The 21,758-nt window shown below is 39.9% G+C and overlaps 1 protein-coding gene across 1 annotated transcript; it reads left to right on the plus strand.

Moving 5' to 3' along the window:
* Positions 1-5,495: 5,495 nt before the first annotated feature.
* On the plus strand, positions 5,496-20,841 carry CALHM1 (calcium homeostasis modulator 1). Its single transcript, XM_040361858.1, has 2 exons — positions 5,496-6,363; positions 19,332-20,841. Exons 1-2 carry the CDS (start codon positions 5,812-5,814, stop codon positions 19,818-19,820), a joined length of 1,041 nt encoding a protein of 346 aa, XP_040217792.1. The 5' UTR covers positions 5,496-5,811; the 3' UTR covers positions 19,821-20,841.
* Positions 20,842-21,758: the final 917 nt, after the last annotated feature.

Below are 21,758 nucleotides of genomic sequence, written 5' to 3' on the forward strand. Positions count from 1 at the left end.
GCATTGTTATAGCTTTGAACTTGCATAAGATATGAGCCTCCTGTCTGAGGTATAATTCGAGATTTTCCTAGCTTGTGACGGAAAATATTGATTATATGAAGACAGGAGGCAAGTATCTTCCCTCCCGACCCAACCCTGTCACGAGGTTGTCTCTCTCTCGTTCTAGACTGTTGAACCACACACCCTGCAAGTCGGAGGCTGGTACACCCCGGGAGTTCGTTTTCACTAACCCCGTCGGGATTGCTGTTCCGTTTCGATCCATGGGTTTAGTTCACCGCAGATGGAGGCTCCTACTACGTTCCAGATCCGGAGTCGGGATGCCGCTGACTGAATCCGTTGGTCCATGTTCCTGAAGACGACTGACCGGTCGGCTCCGAATGGTTTTGGTTTTCCTATAGTCCCCGTTGGGATGAAGTTGATCCGGATGAAGTTGGTCCGCGTTGGCCTTGTCCTTTCGTTTCCTCCAGATTCAGATGTTGTGTTCCGGTCGGAAGGTTCCCGGCAGCCGCGGAGATGTCTAATTGGACTTTCGGTTCCTGTTTACACTAATTCGCATGAAGAAAGAGGAATAGGTTACCTCAGACAGTACCTTATATAGATTACGGTCTGGGAGGGGCTACGCTGGCCCAGGGACTGCTGGGAAGGGTAGTTCTTTGAATTTTTTCTTTTAAGTTACAATAAATGTTTACTGTATTTCTGCTATGGGCATTATTAAAGAAAGATAATGCATAAGATACTCGCCTCCTGTCTTCATATAATCAATATTTTCCGTCACAAGCTAGGAAAATCTCGAATTATTTTAGATAATATAAACTGGTAAATACCCTTTCTCATCAGCAGTATATAGCAGTCTTTTTTTTTTTTCTCTCTCTTTTTTCTTCTTCCCCCTCTCCCCCTTCTTCCCTCTCTCTCCCTCCTTTTTCCCTCCGTCTCTATCTTTGCCCTACCCCTAGGTATTTCCCATGGACAAGAGATAGGGAAAGACTAGTCCAGGAGGTAAAAAGGGATGGAGAAACCTAGGAGTAAGATTGGCAGAGGACTATCCAGCTTCTATACTATTTTAGGAAGGGGTATATCTTGAGACCTTGTATGTTAGTTTGTATATTGATTTTATGTTGTATTTATTGTACTGTTTTGTAAAGAAATGAATAAAAGATTTGTTGTAAAGCAGTATATAGCAGTCTTGTGACTTCTATCACTGCACTGGTTAAAGTTTGTAGGATGAGTTTTCATTCTTCTCTGACTGTCCTATGAGGCTGCATGACCCCCGACCCTCTGTTTGAACAGTGCCGATTGACCCTGTGCTGATCACATGCACTCTCCCCCCCCAAAAAAAAGACTCTCTAGCAATACACACCAAACTGAGCGTTTGCAGAGTGTCTCCCAGGGCTCTGTTTTATCAGCAGATGGATTGGGGACTGTGGAAGAAGGGGAGGATCAGAGAAGACAGGATTAACCCCCCTGGCGGTATTCCAGAGTCTGGCTCGGGGTGGAATTTCAGAACCAAAAGCGGTAACCCCCGAGCCAGACTGTGGATCGCTTCGCAGCATCCACAGGCAGGGAATTACTTACCTTGTCCATGGATCCTGCAATGCCTCTCCACTGTGTGATCAAGCTGTGTCCTCGCTCGATTCACACAGTGCCTGTGTGCCGCCAAGCTCCGTTCCCTGCGACGTTGCGACACACGGGGGCGGAGATCGGCGCCAAATTCAAAAAAGTAAATAAACACATTACATACAGTATACTGTAATCTTATGGATTACAGTACTGTATGTAAAAAATACACACCCCCCTTGTCCCTAGTGGTCTGCCCAGTGCCCTGCATTTACTTTTATATAATAAAAACTGTTCTTTCTGCCTGCAAACTGGAGATTGTCCATAGCAACCAAAAAGTGTCCCTTTATGTCAAAAATGGTTTTAGACCAGCTAGAAAACAGCGATAATAAATTAGAATCACAGAATTGTGCGATAGCGATTTGTGGGGAAATTTGTCATAAAAAAAAATAAAAGTAATGACAGCGACAATTCTGCAACTGAGCAAATTTCAGTGTTTTTGATTTGATTACATTATTGAATAATTTTTATTATAATTATATTATTATTTGTAATAATTATTTATAGTTATTTATTATATTATAATTTATGATTTTGTTTTTAAAATTTTAATCATACCCGGAATGCCTACTAGACTCTTGTTTGGACAGATTTAAGTGAGTTATTCCTAAGAATTACAGGCCTACAATATAAAACGCCAAATTTCCTTGCAAAATAATGGTACCGCTTTCAGCACCTAAAATCTGAAATAATCATACCGCCAGGGAGGTTAAACAGCCTTTTTACACAATGCAGAGGATTAACCCCTTAGGTTCCACAGTGAGTATAACAAACATGCTTTACTGCATATACAGACTGATTTAATTGTACGTTTAGTAACACTTTAACCACTTGCCGACCGCTGCACGCTGATGCATGTCAGCACAATGGCAGCAGTAGGCAAATGGACGCACATGTACGTCCCCTTTGAGAAGCCATGCGTCCGCGTTCTCCGTCCCTGGGCCGCCCGGTGAACACGATGTTCACCCGCGGCCCGCAATCGTGTCACGGAGAGGCAGGATGGGGAGATGCCCTGTCATAGGGAGCAGTGATCAGTTTTGTGTCACTCGTAGCCCATCCCACCCACGGTTAAAATCACTCCCTATGACACACTTAACCCCTTCCTCGCCCCCTAGTGGTTGACCCCTTCCCACAGTAATCAGTGCATTTTTATAGCACTGATCGCTGTATAAATGACAATGGTCCCAAAATAGCATCAAAAGTGTTCGATGTTTCCACCATAATGTCGCAGTCACGATAAAAATCGTAGATTGCCGACATTACTAATATAAAAAATATATATTAAAAAAATGCCATAAATCTATCCCCTATTTTATAGATGCTATAATTTTTGTGCAAACCAAACAATATACGCTTATTGCGATTATTTTTACCAATAATATGTAGAAGAATACATATCGGCCTAAACTGAGAAAAAAAATGTATATATATTTTTTGGAGGATATTTATTATAGCAAAAAGTCAAAAATATTGCTTTTTTTTCTTTTTTTCAAACTTTCAGGTCTTTTTTTTGTTTCTAGCACAAAAAATAAAAACCACAGAGGTGATCAAATACCACCAAAAGAAAGCTCCATTTGTGGGGGAAAAAGGACGTCAACTTTGTTCGGGTACAACGTCGCACACCCGCGCAATTGTCAGTTAAAGCAACGCAGTGCCGTATCGCAAAAAGTGCTCTGGTCAGGAAGGGGGTAATTTCTTTCGGGGCTGAAGCAGTTAAGAAGAAAATAACTCTTCGTGAATTGAGCCCTGTGTCTTTACATTACATTCTGTAAATCTCGCCTTACACAAACATGACTTTGCAGTTTTTTCACACTTCCACGTCTTTGCCAACTTTTACAGTGGGTAACAGTTGACTACAGACCTACATTAATGTCTATGATAAAATAAAGTATCCTACAGGGCATAGTGGATGGCAACACAGTCCTGCTTTTTTGGTCTCTGTGCGGACCTGTAATGACATCTGCCATGTCAGCAGAGAATTAAAGATTGTTCTTCTTTATCTTCAATTCAGTAATCTGTTTATACAGGCAAAGCAAACTATACCCTCTTATTAAACCTGAGAAAAAGTTGTCGTGAGAAATGGAAGGATGTAGGAGATAGACCTGTAATACGTTTAGAACAGTGGTTCCCAAGCTTTCTAGTGCCGCGACCCCTTGATAAAATTTCCCAAGTTGTGGGGACCCGTAAAATGTCAGTAAAATGTATTTTGGTAGCGTGGGTTGTCAGCACCCAAGGCAAGTAATTTGTGCCCCATAACCCACAGACATTTAGTGCTCCCCAAGTGCCTTCCATTCGTACAGTATTAAAACCCCTTATGGTACATTTTAGGATGTAACCTAAAATGTGACCACTCTCTCTTTGTACCACCCTTTCTTTCCCTTTTCCCTCTATTCTATTTTTTTCTTCCCTATCCCTCTCTTTAGCTTTTTTTCTTGTTATTTTTCTTTCTCTGCCTTTTTTCTTTGTTCCTCCCTCTCTTTTCCTCTCCCTTCCATGTATCCCCAGCCATGCCATAAACTGAGTGGGCAGTCACGGGCTCCAGGCACAGCCATGGTGGGCAGCCGCAAAAAGGCTGGGAGAGTGGTGCGGGCATCAAGAACAGCCCAGGATTCGTGACCCCTGGCAAATCATCATTTGACCCCCGAGGGGGTCCCGACCCCCAGGTTGAGAATCACTGATTTAGAAGTAAAGATTGAATTGAACGATATATAGAGGTGTATGTTTATTGCTGTATTCAGGGGTCAAGTCCTGGGGAAAAAAGTGTGGGAACTCCCACCCAAGATCCATAACTCACGGCAGGCCTCCACAATGTCTCCTGGGAACAATGACAAAAGCTCCCAGGAGACATTGAGGCATCGAGGAAGTGACGCACACTACCCGATGAATCCATATACAGGAAGCGGCCCGTAACATGAAGGATTACTAAGGTTCGCCTGCCCCTGACAGTGACTCGAGCTGGGCATCGCCGCTTAGTGAAGGGTCGGATCGGGCGGCTTGGCTGCTAGAGGCTGCTCTAGTCCTGCAAAGGGAACTGCGCTCCTGGTGTGAAAAAAGTGCAGGGACGCCGTTCCCACGTGTTCCCGCAGGACTTGAGCCCTGGCTGTATTGTCTTGTTAGATGTTTAATGTTGTTGAGTTATTGGTCTTTTTAGCCTCTTTTCCCTTTTCGGACTATTCTTATTCTGATGGAATAGATAACTTTTATAATATTGGATTGCATTAAGATTTTTGTATTTTCTATTATATAATGTATATATATATAAATGTATATATAATGTATATATTATATAATGTAAATGGGACTTTTATTAAGACTTCTTTTATCTTACTATGTATACAAAAAGCAATAACAAAATAAAAATGATCTGATTTAAAAAAGAAATTGAAGGATGGATAGTAAGATATTGAGGCTGATTTACTAAAGGAGTTAGTAATCTTCTGTGAATATTTACTTAAATTTTTCAGTTAAGCAACAAGAAGATCCCTTTGATTTTATCTCTGCACAATTGAATAATTACAGTGAATAATAATACATTTTAGCCTGTGAGGATTCTCTATTGCTTTATTAAATCAACCATTTGCATCAGGATTTTATAGACGTTACTTCTCTCTCTAGGGATATAATGTACAGATATTAATGTAATTTGCAGGATATATATATGTAACTTTAATTAACAAAAGTCAATGAAATTACTATTTTTATGTATACGGCAAGAGTATAGCTGATAAGAATTGAAACATCAGGTTCTGCTATATTGTAAGTAGCCACTAATGTGCTCTCAGGACTCTTGCAGGACAAGATGCCTGTCAGCCAGTTTCATCTTGACTTTTTTGCATAGGTGTGTGGAAGGTTGGGCTTCTTTCTGTGGTTATTGTGGGAGTATACACGTCACAGAAGCATTTGCAAACAGGTTTACATCTAATAGTTTTCAGAGAAAAGCAGAGATTGTGCATGAGATTCCACAACTGGCTAAAACAATTAATTTCACAACTGCAAATCTGTTTTTGAACGAAGTATTAAGCCTAACAATCTGCACACCTTTGAAAAGAAAAACAAACTGAAGACAGCAACAGGACAAGATCAAAGCGAGAAGAATTATTTCTTCTGAAAATCTAATATTAACTTTCTGAAGCTCAGAAGACACCAAGAAAAGGAAATCTCTTTTCTTTCTTTGTTGATACATCCCAAAGCCAAAAAATGGATAAATTTCGTATGATCTTCCAGTTCCTGCAAGCCAACCAGGAATCTTTCATGAATGGAATATGTGGTATCATGGCACTTGCGAGTGCCCAACTATACACAACATTTGATTTTAATTGCCCGTGTCTTCCAAACTACAACTTGTCATATGCTATGGGGGTTATGTGTGTACCACCTATCGTATTTTTCTTATTGGGGTTTGTAATGAACAATAATGTCTCAATGCTTGCCGAGGAATGGAAGAGGCCAACAGGCATGAGGCAGAAAGACGCAGCTGTATTGCGATATATGTTCTGTTCAATGACTCAGCGAGCGTTAATTGCCCCAGCAGTATGGATATCAGTGACGTTGCTACATGGTGAAAGCTTTATATGTGCATTTAGCACATCTATTCCTGTGGACAAGCTGGGAAATATGACTGGCGTAGTAGACTTGTCTGAAAAGGAAATCAGGCGAATACTGGCCAGGATTCCTTGCAAGGATATTTATGATGGAAATCATATCATACCACAGGAGGTGGCAACCAGATACCTGCGCTGCATTTCTCAGGTGACGCATCCTATCTTTTTTTTTTACTATTAACTATGTTATGTTAGTTCTTGCATTTGTTTTATGATTTATTTTCAGTATATGAGCACTATATGACTGGGAAGTGATATTAAAGGGGAGTTCTACCAGCAATTTCACTTTTTAAATATAAATACCCCTGTAATACACAAGCTTAATGTAGTCTAGTAAAGTTAGTCTGTAAACTAAGGTCCGTTTTGTTAGGTTGTTAGAGCATTTAGTTAGTTTATAATCTAGAAATAGACCGTGGCCATCTTAAGTGTGGGCATCATGAAGCCAGACTGTATGACTTCCAGGATTTCAGCCTTGCAGATCTCGCACATACTCAGTGCTGCACAAGCGATGTAATAGGTTTCAGTCAGGTTTCCATAGCAACAGGAGTGTCAGAGGAAGTTGCCGCCCCTTCTCTATGCAAATAGGCTATTTGCAAGGACTACTGGGATACATGATGCCTATCCCAGAAACCCTTGCGAATAGCCTTGTGACTTAATAGCCTAGGCTAATAAGGAGGAGGAAGTAATGAAGGACTACAAAATAAAGATATTTACAAGCAACAAAATAAATAAAAATTGTCCATTCTGAACACTATGAGATTAGGGCATGCAGCACAGACAAACGAAAAAAAAATGTGTGGGACTCCACTTTAAGATGTATTATGACATTATGAGTGGTCAGGGCCATCTTTAATGTTGATTGGACCCTGGGAAAAAAATAATCTTGGGGGCCTCCCCATGCAATTTTGCTCTCCACCTGCTCTGAGACATACAATATATATCAGCTAGACTTAAAATCAGTTTAATGTATCAGATCAGGCAGTGATTGCGATTGGTTGCCAGAGGTTACAGCATATCATTACCACTTCCTGGCTGGTTGCTAGAGGTTACAGCACACATTACAGCTCACTGATTGATTGCTAGAGGTTACAGCACAAATCACAGCTCACTGATTAGTTGCACATGATTTCTTCTTGTTGATTGGTTGCTAGAGATTACTGTATATCAATACTGCTCACTGATATATACATATGAATCCTGTCGCTATTTACATATGAATTCTCCAGTTATTTACATATGAATGATGGTTATTTACATGTAAACACAGGATCTGCAGGTGAGTCATCTGTACACAACAATAGGGCAGAGCTAGGCAGCATTAGTTGCAGCACTTCACACTGAGATATCAGGACACAGCACAGGACTAAAACTTCAAGGGACAAGGGAATTTAAACTAGGATAGTTGGCAAGTATGAGGCAGCTGTTTTGGGCCCCACAACAATGACAGGGCCCAGGGCAGCTGTCCCTTTTGCCCTGCCTTAAAGACCCTGTGAGTGGTCCACTGACCATGTCTCACACATTAGGCCATCTAGTCATTCACTATGGCATTTAAGCACATTCTTTAAATCTTGGTATATTCACAGGTCTTTGCTGTACACTTGGGTTTACATTCTTAAATTGAATTGTCTGGTCTCATTACTATCCATTAAGTCTACCTTGCATAGACTACTGCTCAAGGCATGCCAGCTGAAGTTGCCAACTCTGGGTGCCAATGCGTAAAACCTCCCCCTTTCGTTTTTCCACAATATGCACTTAATAAGTTGCACTCTCAGTAGTAGCATAGTGTTCACATTTTAATGGGAAACTGTGAATGGTGATCAATGTCAGTCTCAGCTCATCCTAAAGCATTTCAACATAGAAAATGTGTTAATTGTAGAAGATCAGTGATAATCCCTAGTTGTATAATCCAGAAAATGCTACAGTCACTGGCCCTGCTGATCACTGGGAACAACCTAATGATTTGATTTTTATCAGTGATTAGCTCATCTATCCCTATAGGAGACCTATCGTGCTCATTCCTGCAACTTATGGCACGTACACACGATCAGAAATTTCCAACAACAAAACCGTGGATTTTTTCTATGACGGAATTTTGGCTCAAACTTGTCTTGCATACACACGGTCACACAAATCTTGTCGGAAATTCCGAACGTCAAAAACAGGATGACGTACAACACTACGAAGATCCAAGAACAATTAAGTTCAATGATTCCGAGCATGCGTCAAATTGATTCCAAACAGACAGGATTTTTTGCTGTCGGAATTTCCAACAAGAAAATTTTTTCTTGTTGGTACGTGGCATTAGAGTCGCCAGACCTCAGACACTAAGCAAATTCAAGCCTAATAAAACAAATTTGCATTTGCTGGCATCTGCTCCCAGCTCACTTCAGAGATTAAGGAGATAAAGGAACAACTCTGCAGGGTGAAACAGCAGGTATATAATGTGCTATATTCATCTGCTAGTCATAAAAATGTCCTTCAAGAAGCAAAGTGCACATATTTTGTAACAGATTATGTTATGTTTAATGCAAACCTGTGCTTTGTCAGTGCAAGGCAAATCAACAATTTCATTTTAACCCTTTTATGACAGGACGTCACTGATACATGGATGCTCAGACCAACATAAGCAGCATCAGTAAACTTGACAAATCTTTTGACAAATTGGCTTCCTAGTTTTTAATTAGGTTTTACATTTTTGAGGAGATATAAGGCTTTGTTTGCTGCAAATTTTTAATAAATACTCTGGACAGATTAACCACTTCAGCACCGAAACATTTGACTGCTCAATTACCAGGTCATTTTTTGCAATACGCCACTGCGTCGCTTTAACTGACAATTGTGCGGTCGTGCGATGTCAATATGGATGTCCTTTTTTTCCCACAAATAGAGCTTTCTTTTGGTGTATTTGATCACCTCTGCGGTTTTAATTTTTTGCTCTATAAACAAAAGAACAGCGACAATTTTGGAAAAAACACAATGGGGGTTATTTACAAAAGCCAAATCCACTTTGCACTACAAGTGCTAGGTACAAGTGCAAAGTGCAATTGGAAGTGCAGTCGCTGTAGATCCGAGGGGGACATGCAAGGAAAATGAAAAACAGCATTTTAGCTGTCACATGATTTCAGATCTTCCCATCAGATTTACAGCGACTTCACTTCCAAGTGCACTTTCAGTGCAAATTTAAGTGCACTTTGCACTTGTAGTGCAAAGTGGATTTGCCTTTCGTAAATAACCCCCAATATCTTTTCCTTTTTGCTAAAATATATCTCAATAAAAAAAAAATTCCTTAGTTTAGGTCGATATGTATTCTTCTACATATTTTTGGTAAAAAAAAGCACAATAAGCGTATATTGATTGTTTTGCGAAAAAGTTACAGTGTCTACAAACTATGGGAAAGATTTATGGCATTTATATGGCATTTTTATAATTTTTTTATTTTTACTAGTAATGGCGGTGATCTGTGCTTAAGCCTAGGTTCACACTGCTGCGAATTCAAAATCGCGATTTCGCGGCCGCGATTTTGCCGCGATTTGCCGCGATTTCGGCCGCAATTTAATGTAAATCGCGGCCCGAAATCGCAAAAAGTAGTACAGGAACTACTTTTTGAAATCGCAGATGCGGCGTCGCACTGATTAGGACAGTGCCATTGCCGACAATTGCCGCCGATTTGAGATGCGATTTGACATGTCAAATCGCATCTCAAATCGTTCCAAATCGTACCCAGTGTGAACCAGGGCTTACACACACAAACCCCCGTGCTGCCACTCGTGCACACGATCACGCAAGGCCGGCGGCGATCACACCCGCCTGCCACGCGTATCGTGTTCTACGACAGCAAATGCGTGTGCATGCCTATGGCGGCGCTCATGCGCCCTCTGGTGGCTCTCCTGAGCAAAACCCTATATGTACGGGATTTTGCCCAGGAGAGACATTATGCCGCAGTATATATGCATGAGCCGGTCGGGAATCGCTCCAGGTGGGTCTACTATACGGTCACACGCTGTTACAGGATTCCAAGGGTGCTGGCGGTGCACTAGGCAAGCATAAAAGATAGATGAAGGATGGATGGCCGCACTCCAAAAACCGTACAGGTTGTCTTTTATTAAATGAACAGCAAATACATCACCAGATCAAAACAACAGGAACAGGGGAAAAGCCGACGTTTTGCACAAAATCAGTGCTTATTCATGGCTGAATAAGCACTGATTTTGTGCAAAACGTCGGCTGTTCCCCTAAAATAGGTTTACAAAAAAGTAACAAATGTAAAAAAAAAACGAACTGCAGCCGGCTCCAAGTTACAAAATTTAACAAAAATGAACATTCCCTCAGCATGGTTCATAATGCTGACCTACATATTGTAGCCCACAAACCTGAAAATGGTAAGCCCACCCTCAGCAAATAATTGCTCTCTCCCTCACCTCTGGTAGCAAGGAGCAAAGAGAAAAATCAAAAAATGTCTAGTACTTCCAAATATGGGGGGAAGCATGTAATTCAGTCCTGTTCTTCCCTTGTGACAGAACTGGAGCTTGGCTACTGACAGAGTCACACAGGGGTGAGAATCCTAGGCTCTGTTAGGTAGATTCAGAAAGAGTTAGGCCGGCTTATCAGTAGATAAGCCGACCTAACTCAGAATCTAAGCCGACCTATGTTTAAGCGTATGCTCAAACAGAGATACGCTTAAACAAAGCTAAGATAGGACGGCTTGCGCCGTTCTATCTTAGCTTGCAATTTTTCGGATGGCCGCCAGGTGGCGCTTCCATTTCGGACGGCGTAGATTATGTAAATCAGTTAGTACGCCGATTCACGAACGTACGCCAGGCCGCCGCAGTCGAATTACGTCGTTTCCGTAAGGCCTTAGGCGGCCTAAAGTTATTCCACCTATGAGGTGGAATAACAAAGTTAAAGTATGGCCGCTGTTCCGGCCGGAAGGTTCGAAATTTTTACGTTGTTTGCGTAAGTCGTCCGCGAATCGGGAGTTACGTTATTTACGTCCACGTCAAAATCAATAGGCCCGTACGGCGTACTTAGCCGCAATGCGCCCTGGGGAATGTAGGCGCCTGGCGCATGCGCAGTGTACAAAAAGTCAAAAAACGTGAGGTCAAGCCTCATTGCCATACAACACGCACCCCTCCAACCAATTTGAATTAGGCGCTCTTACGCCCGCTCGTTTTAGGCTACGCCGCCGTAAATTAGCAGGTAAGTTGATTTAGAATCATTACTAGCCTAGCTAATTTACGGCAGCGTAACCTAAACAGGCTGTTAAAAAAAGAGCCAGGAGGCCGAGCGAGCGCAGCGAGCACGTGAGGCCGACTGGCCACTTACCTCAAATTCCACGTCGCCCTGGAGGTTCGGTGATTTCCGTCAGCAAGGATTGTGCTTGTGCAGTCAAGACAGGAACCATCTCGATATCCGGAACCATATCGTCAGATCACCGGTTCACACTAGCGTGGTTTCAAAGTCGCACGACTTTGAAGCCGACATCCCTGCACAACTTCATCGTGGCTTGCATACGGCTTCTTTAACAGAAGTCAATACAAGTCATGTTGAAGTTGTCCCAAAGTAGTGCAGGAACCTTTTTCTTGAAGTTGAAGTGACTTGAGTCGCACTGATTAGAATGGTTCCATTGCCGTTGAACTGGTTCATAAATGCTTGTTTTAAGAACAATCCTTCTCTAATCATTAGTAGGGTTAAACTTTTTTCAAAGGAACCACAAATGTGTTTTTTTTTTGTTTTGTTTTTCTACGAAAGTCCATTTGTTTTTAAAATCAAATGTTAAAAGCAATGCTTTATGTCATTGAATGTACCCATGAGAATTTTCATATAAATGTGTAAACTAATGTTTGTTCAGTCAATAATCTACTAGTATATGGCCAGCTTTAAAGTGGATCTTCAGAATCTATATGAAGTTCTCCCCTCTTCACCCCTCCTCTACATGAATGCAGCAGTGTCCAGGGCGCCCGTGATGTCGGAACCCAAAGTCGTTCTATCGCTCGGCTCTCGGGTGCTGCCGCTGCCATCTTCTGTAAGGTTCCCTACTGCGCATGCGCGACTCGTGCTGCGGGTGGCTCGGGTATCTATTCCTGGAAGTCAGAGAAAAATACCTGTATTACAGAGGTATCTGCTTCCCCTCCCCCCTGAAAGGTGCCAAATGTGACAACGGAGGGGGGAGGGTTCCAAAAAGTGGAAGTTCCATTTTTAGGTGGAACTCCGCTTTAAGTAGCATCTCACTGTTATGATCTTTATCATTATGAGATAATCACACAGCACAGCAGGTGCTCTATGTCTCTGTCACAGTGTGTCACATGGCTGTTGGGTGCTGACATTGTGATGGCTGTACTCTGCTACTGTGTCAGTACCCAACAGCCATAAGGCACAGTGAGGATTCTGCAGTACTCTAAGGATTCTATTAGGATTTTACAATTAGACATATGCACTGCCAAAAAAATTGTTTTTTTCGTTTATGTTATTTTCGTTTTTGTTTTTGTTTTCGGAAATTCGAAAATTCGGGAAATTAAAAAAAAAAATTGTGTTTGTTTCATTCGTTTTTTTTTTTTTTTTCGTAAATTCGGGAAAATCGAAAAATTATTTTTTTCCGTTTTATTCTTTTTCTTGCTTTTTTCGGAAATTCGTAGATTCTTAAATTCGGGAAAATCGAAAATTCGGAATTCTGAAATTCGAAAATTCAGAATTTCCGGATTTCCGAAAAAGCAAAAAACGAAAAAAACTGAAAAAACTTCCCATTTTCGAATTTTAGATTTTCGAACTTTAGATTTTTGAATGTTACAGTTTCCAAATTTTGAAAATCGGAAAATATAAATTCCAAAATTCGAAAAAAAAAATTTGCAAATTCGAATATTCAAAATTCGAAATTTGAAAAATAAAAAAATTTGAAAATAAAAAATGAAAAATTCGAAATTTCTAAAATTCGGAATTTCTAAAATTCTAGAATTAGAAAATTAAAAAAAAAAGAAAAATGTTCGTATTTCCGAATTTCCGAAAATCCGAATTTCCGAAATTCAAAAGTAAAAAATTCAAAAAAATTCGAAAATTCGAAATTCCAAAATGAAAAATTCGAAAATCGAAAATGAAAAATTTGAAAAATACGAAATTGCCCTTTTGTTTTTTTTTTTTTTGTTTTTTTTTTTGTTTTTTTCCCTCTTCCCTACTTTGTATGACTTTGTGTCTTCCTAAATTTTTTTTTTTTTTTTTTTTTTCTCCCCCTGTGCTCTCTTTTGTCCCTTGCTTGGGCTCTCCTCGGACCCCTGGTTGGGGCTGTGTCCCCTCCCCCCCTCCCTTCCGGGTGGAATACCGGGAGGGGGGGGAGGCAGTCTCAGACCCCCACCCAGGGCGATCTGGACCAAGACATGGAAGACGGTTCAGAGGCCGTTAATAGGCCAAATAGGGGGGGAGGGGGGGAGGGGGGAGGAGATGGGAAGGAGAGAGGGTTGGGTGGGAGGGGGAGGGGACGGGAGGGAGGGAGGGATGGGAGGGAGGGGAGGGATGGGAAGGAGGGAGGGAGGAAACCCTATCTCACCAAAACAATCAGAAGAAAGCATAATATGAAGAAAAGAAAACAAAGATGCCAGTGATTAAATGTCTGTCCTATAACGTAAAAGGCCTTAATAATCCAACTAAGAGACATAAGATATTGAGGGAGTTGAAAAGGTATAGGACAGACATTGCCTTTTTACAAGAAACCCATCTTACATTGGGGTCAAACATAAAGATATACTCCCCCGACTACCCCAGATGGTACTATGGAGATACCATTTCAAAAAGAGCTAGAGGGATAGCAATTGGAATAGCGAAGGGGACACGGTTTGCTCTAACAGATAGAATGACAGACCCGGAAGGGAGATTCCTTTTTTTAAGAGGAAAACTGGAGGAGGAGGAATACACTCTTGTAAATATATATGCCCCGAATACCTCCCCGATGAAATACCTGTTGGGAATACTAGGGAAATTAAAAGATTTTAGGAGGGGAAAGTTATTATTGGGAGGGGATCTAAATTTCTGTATGGACCCGAAAATAGATAAAACTCATCAGACATCAGATACCCAAAACATACAACTAAAAAAGGTTAAGGAAAGCCTATATAGAAATCAATTAGTGGATACATGGAGGATCTTCAACCCAGGCCAGCGAGACTATACGTTCTTCTCCCCGGTTCATGGTAGCTATTCTCGGATCGACCACATACTGGTAGACCATAGAATGCTGGAAATGGTGGTCGAGACAAGAATAGAAACCATGACGATCTCGGATCACGCCCCCATTAGCATATCCATAAATATCTCAGGGAATCAAAAGCCCTATCAAAACTGGAGACTTAATGAGGAGCTAATAATCAAAGAGAAAAGTTTCCTGAGGGTTAAAAAAGAATTAGAAGAGTACTTTAAAACAAATGAGATTGATGGAATCTCTAAAGCAACACTATGGGACGCCCATAAGGCGGTGATAAGAGGGGTCTTGATCTCTGAGGGAGCAAGGAAGAAGAAAGAAGAGAGTAGTAAAAAGGAAAAACTTATAGGGGAGATCTTTAATCTCGAACAAAAACATAAGAAAATGGAAAAGCAACAAGATGTATACCTAAACTTAGTAAACAAGCGAAATGAGCTTAAAGAACTCTTAGATCAAGACACAAAAAGGGAACTCAACTCAATAGCAAGGGAAAGATACAGGTGGGGAAATAAAACAAGCAAACACCTTGCTCGGATGGTACAAAAAAAGAAATCCAGGAATTATATAGACAAAATTAAAAACGAAAAAGGTAAGGTCTTACATACAACAAAAGATATTGCAGAAACATTCAGAATATACTATGAAAAATTATACTCGGTAGAGCAAAAGAACTGGCAAAAAGGGGAGAAAGAAAACAAGATTACAACATTTTTAAAAGAAGCAGGAATATCAAAAATTGATCAAACGGAGGCAGAAGGGATGGATAGGCCTATCACAGAAAATGAAATTAAACTAGCATTAACAAGTTCGGAAGCAGGAAAAAGTCCGGGCCCGGACGGCTTCACAGTGATGTATTACAAAAAATACAAGGAGATTCTTCTACCAAAATTATGCCAATACTTTAATGGCCTTGGAAGGGAGTATAAATTAAGTAAAGAAGCATCAGAGGCAACCATCACCGTTATTCCAAAGGAAGGTAAAGACACAGGAAGCTGTTCAGGGTACCGGCCGATATCTCTGCTAAACACAGATATAAAATTGTACGCAAAGGTATTGGCCGGAAGAGTTAAACAGGAAATGTCAAAACTGGTACATCCGGACCAAACGGGCTTTGTTCAGGGTAGAGAGGGTAGAGACAATGGAGTAAAAACACTCTTGTTGCTCCAGAGAATGAAGGCAGTAGGGTCCCCAGGATTACTTCTGTCGATCGACGCAGAAAAAGCGTTCGACAGAGTAGACTGGGGACTTATGCTGCTGACTCTGAGGGGCATGGGGTTTGGACCGAGAATGATAGACTGGATTGCAGCCCTCTATATGTCTCCCACGGCCAAAATTAAGATAAATGGCAGCCTATCTCAAACTTTCTCAATGAAAAACGGTACAAGGCAGGGATGCCCTTTGTCGCCACTCCTGTTTGTGCTCTCTTTGGAGCCGTTACTGGCCAGCATCCGTAACTGTAAAGAAATAAAAGGTATTAAAATAGGAGAGGAGGAATACAAACTCTCTGCCTTTGCAGATGACGTCCTCTTCTATTTGGATAAACCCAAAACATCAATCCTAAGCCTATTAAATCTATGTAGAGACTACGGGGAAATTTCGAACTTTAAAATAAACCCCACCAAAACGGAGATTATGAGTATAAATATAAGTAAATGGGAAGAGCAATTCTTGAAAGTGAAGTACCAGTTCGCCTGGGTTAAAGAACTCAAATATCTAGGGATATTGTTAGCAAATTCTATAAAAAAAATGTATAAGATAAATTTCATCCCCCTATTGAATGAAATTAAGACAGAAACAAAAAGAGTGGAAAATAGAGCAATATCATGGATAGGACGAATCAATTATTGCAAAATGGTTATTTTACCTAAAATCTTATATAAATTTCAGATGATTCCCATAGCCCTCCCGAGAACACTATTTTCGGCACTAAAAAAATTAATTATGAATTATATATGGAGAAATAAGAAACATAGGATATCACTCCAGACCCTAAAACAACCAAAAAAAAAGGGGGGTCTAGCGGTTCCGGATATTAAAGGATACTATGATGCGGTGGTAATAACAAGGGTGGTGGAGTGGGCTAGAGCCAACAAAGAAAAAAGGTGGGTAAGTTTAGAAATTGAGTTAGCACAGGCGAGGTTGGACAAGATAATTTGGAACCCTCCCCAATTCAGGACACTAGATAAAAACGCACATGAAATAACAAAAAATGCACTTAAAATATGGGACAATGTTTATAAAAAAACGCAGAAGGAATATAATTCACCTTTAATAGCACTAAAAGATAACGATTATTTCGCACCAGGTAAAACACAAGTAGGGGGTAATTGGATTAAACAGGACACGGCACAATTAAGGGATATAATGAAGGATGGCCACATAATAACACTTCAGGAGTTAAAACTTAAAAATAATTTAATGGAAATTAATGAATGGAGGTACCAGCAGCTTAAACATTTTATCCAGGATCTCCCCGGTCCGTTGAGAGCGGGAGATCAGCTAGTAGAATTAGAAAAAATATGCTCCACGGAAAGATCTAAAGGAGTTACCTCAAAGTTATACAGGATTATATTGAAGATGGATGAGCGGAACGTACCTCCATACATTGAAAAATGGGAAAGGGAGCTAGGAACACAGAGGGATAGGGGCACAATAGATAAAATGTTGGCTCTGACACACTCTTCGGCGGTAGATAGTCGTACGGCGGAGATGTGTTTTAAATGCATATCCGGATGGTACATGACTCCGGATAAGCTAAAAAAATTTAAAGAAGAACAGACAGGAGAGTGCTGGAGGGGATGTAGATCACCAGGAAATATGGCACACCTCTGGTGGGGATGCCCCAAGGTTAAGAGGTATTGGGAAAAAATTTTGGCCTGTGTGGAAGAGATCACAGGGAAAAAGATCAAGATGGACCCATGGGTCATCCTATTCCATGGGGGGGAGGAAGGTATAAAAAGCTATAGGAAAACGCTCGTGCCACATCTACTCAATGCCGCTAAGAGACTTATTCCAAGGAAGTGGCAAGAGGTGGAGTGCCCCTTAATTTGGGAGTGGATAGATGCGGTTGAAGAAACTTATAAAATGGAAGAACTAAAAGAGGCTATAGAGGGTAACAACATTTTACAAACCACGAAATGGGATAAATGGAGGACTTTCAAGAAATCGTGGAGCCACGCAGAAAAATTAAGGGTAGATACTTAAAAGATACATTAGGAGAAAACTAGAGAGAACTAGAGATATAAGAGATTGTTTAAGGTGAGATAGGGGGGATGGGGGGGGGGGAAGGACCAGGGGGGGATAACGGAAATTATAATTACTTTGTGCCTCATAAATATGAGGAGTGATATTTAATAAATAACTATAATATATACTCATATTAAAAAGGAAAAGAAAAAAAAAAAAAAAAAGAAAGGGGAATAAAAAGCAAATTTCCACACAAAAAGAAACGACACTCATGATGCAAAACCAATATAGAGATGCAATGGGCTGGTACGCAGAACATGAGCATATAATACACACTCTATGAGGTTGAGTCTGAAGTGGAAAAAAATAAAAAGAAAAAAAAAAAAAAAAAGAAAAAAAAAAAAAAAAAAAAAAAAAAAAAAAAGAAAAATACGAAATTGAAAAATTTGAAAATGAAAAATTTGAAAATTCGAAAAATAAAAAATTCGCAAATTCGAATATTCGAAAATGAAAAATTCGAAAATGAAAAATTCGAAAAATAAAAAATTTGAAAAATAAAAAATTCGAAAATTCAGAAATGAAAATTCGAAAAATAAATAATTTGGATATTCGAAATTTGAAATTCGAAAATTCGAATATTCGAAAATTCGAATATTCGAAAATTCGAATATTCGAAAATTCGAATATTCGAAAATTCGAATATTCGAAAATTCGAATATTCGAAAATTAGAAAAATAAAAAAATCGAAATTCGGAAATAAAAAATGAAAAATTCTAAATTTCTAAAATTCTAAAATATGAAAATTAAAAAAAAAACGAAAAATGTTCGTATTTCCGAAAATCCGAAATTCGGAAATACAACAATTCGGAAATGAAAACATTCGGAAATAAAAAATTTGGAAATTCGGAAATTCGAAATTCGGAAATTCGAAATTTTGGAAGTCGAAAAAATTCGGAAATCCGAAAATTTCGGAAATCCGAAAATTCGGATATTCGGAAATTCAAAATTTTCGGAAAGTCCGAAAATTCGGAAATAAAAAATGTGTTAATACGAAAAATCGGAATTAACGAATTTCCGAATTTTCGTTAAAAAACGAATTAGAAACTAAACGAATTGCACATGTCTATTTACAATGTGTGACTCCTCACTCACTGTGTGCTGCCACACTCCCTGCAGCTGCCAGGGAAGGAAGTGAGCAGCCAGGTTGAACTATTGAGCAGCATAACGTGCACTCCGAAAATTTGGAAAAAGTTGCTTCAATGTGCCCATCTCCTGGGCCCCTCTGTTGACCTGATGGGGCCTAGGAAATTGTAATTTGGCACCCTCTTAGCAAGTAGGAGCAGGGAGAAAGGATTAGTAAGCCCTAGTTTTTAGCTGGCAGAAATTAACTATAAAGCTCCCCATGCTCTTCTGTTGAGGTGATGGGGCCCTGTACAACAGGACTAGTTGTACTGCCTTATCAGCGGCCCTGCAAACACATATGGGATACTTATATATACCTGCAGCAGCTCTCATTTCCCTCTACTATGGCCAAATTGTGTGCCACTCTGAACAGGAAAAGCTCTGCCATTTGTGATATTAAATGGAGCATGAGCACCCACTCCCAACTCCCATATATTGCTATTAGCCTACAAGGTAGTCCGTCATAGTGATGGGCCCACAGAAATGTATAAATAGTCCAACAACTTTGTACTTTATATGGCTAGCTTTATAGAACAAACTAATATATGTACCTGTTTAATTTTTAGGCATTTGGATGGACCTTTGTTTTACTCATGACCTTCATGGCATTTCTCATCAGAGCCATACGACCCTGCTTCACACAAGCAGCCTTTCTTAAGAGCAAATATTGGTCGCACTATATTGACATTGAGCGCAAGCTTTTCGATGAAACCTGTACTGAACATGCAAAAAGTTTTGCAAAGCTCTGCATTCAGCAATTCTTCGAGAACATTAACCGAGACATGGAGATGGGTCATCCCCATATTCTAGAGAAGGAACCAAAGGAACCAAAGGATTCAAAGGAAACAGAGCAGGAGGAGGCAGACAAACTACTGGGAGTCACCAGCCAGGGAACAATGAACACTCTTCTACAGAATTGGCACAGATGTAAACCCCCTTTAAACCTGAAATCCTATGAACATCTAAATGGAAATGGATGTATTAAGGAAACTTTTGAGCTCAATAACATAAATATACCCAAGAAAGAAATTGTAACTTATTACAGTAAGGTTTAAAGACCGAGTGTCTTGAACAGAAGAAAAAACTGTGAAAAACTGAATTTAGGCCTAGAAACCATGTGGAAATAAACAAAATCCTGAAGAATGGAAATTTTTCTTAGACAATTTACAGAGGGGGGCCAACATTTAAAATGTATCCAATCACTGTGATTACATCTTGACAAGCTTTTTCTGTTGTGCCTGTAATGCTTTGTCAAGAACATATTTATGTAGAAAATAGTGTTTTTGTTAACAGAAAATGTAACTCAATGAAGGAGGTTGAAGAAATTGATAAGTGGACGGTGAAGTTAAGCATGTGTGAGAATTACTTGTTTCAAACAGCGTGGGGTGAAAGTCAAAGTTGCTGCCCTGCTGTTCACCTTGGGAACTTTCTACAACAGTCTTTTATATAAAGGGAAAGTATATATATGCCTACCAGACAAAAATCTATCTTTCATTTGAGACTAATTTGTTTTCTCATTGCTAAAGAACAACATCAAACTTCAGGCCATCATGTTCAGTATCATGTTGTGGACCAAGGGGATGTGTTTTAAGTTCCATCCATATTTTTGAAAGGCTGAGTCTTTAGTTAAATGTTCCAGGTATATCCAACAGTTAAAGTACATATTCCAAGAACACATTTGATGTATCACATCTCCCAATTGGCCTGGGCCAATGGTACCTACCAGACAATGGTACCTACAACTCCTGTGACCTGGAGAAAACAGCATCTAAACTTCTACCTGATGCACCAAGACCCATATCAGTTTATAATAAAATTATTTTAGACACTTTATAAGTGTGTTTCCAGTATCACGAGCTTTCCAATAACAAAAATCTGATAATATATTGGGAGCAAACGTTTACAACAGTATTAGCAGTTATGTTTATTATTCAGTCAATATGACTGAAATGTGAAGCTTTAATCACTTTTTTGTGATGACTTTATTCATATGTAGGTGCTTAAAAAAAGACTGTTTATTTAATTTTAAATCAAAGCACAATACTTATTGTGTAACTCATACTTTGCTTAAAATGTTCAATAAAACAAAGTTATTGTAAAAAAAAAAAATGTACTTTTGTTGTATACTGATACAATACTATTCCAAGCATAGCAACGTATTTTTGTGAGCACGGCATTTCATCTTTTGTGCTGCTTTACTGAATAACCACAAATATGACTGTATCTTTACCATGGCAAAAAGGTGTTATATCTTAAAGGAGAAAAATAGCATATTTTGAGTTAGTGTGTAAGGGGAGCTTCATGGTTGGCTGAATTTTGTGCCAAAAGCCAAACCCTCTGCCATCTTGTGCCAGGGTCCTTGCCATAGGCCTTTACTTAACATCCCCAACCATAGGCATTTGTATCCCCAAGGAAGTAATGTCCACACATGAAGTCGTTTTGCAGTGCTTTACTGGTGGTATTCTGAAAACTGCATTACAGTCACATCACAAGGACATACATTTCAGAGTCACTTGACATCACACAGTCAATCACAATTAGGGGATGGTACACAGTAGTCACATGTGAAAGCATGTGCACTACCATAGCAGCCATCTCCCTTACAATCTCTCCTCTGTACATGGTCAATAGCATTCACAAGGCTGTGCTTTCTGAACTTACCTACTTGCTAGGTACATCTCTCCTGAGAACCCTCCAGAGGAGCAGCCTCACACAGGGATCTCCAGCGTGGCCTAGGCTAAAAGGCCTTTTGCAATCCACCCTAGCCCCCACCTCCATAAGAGACTGAAAGAATCCACTGACCAATCTTGAATACAGGAGCATTCCACATGGCCTCCTGCCCTGTCAAGTTGCCCACTTGGCTACAGTGGGCAACTTTTAGAAGCTAAACACACTTTAACCCCTTCAATACCAGCATGTTTCTTCATTTCCAAACATTTTGTCAAAAAAACCTTCAGGAATCCACTTTCAAAAATGAATAAATTTAGGGGTGT

Source organism: Rana temporaria, chromosome 8 (genome assembly GCF_905171775.1).
Source record: "Rana temporaria chromosome 8, aRanTem1.1, whole genome shotgun sequence".
Classification (NCBI taxonomy): Eukaryota; Metazoa; Chordata; class Amphibia; order Anura; family Ranidae; genus Rana; species Rana temporaria.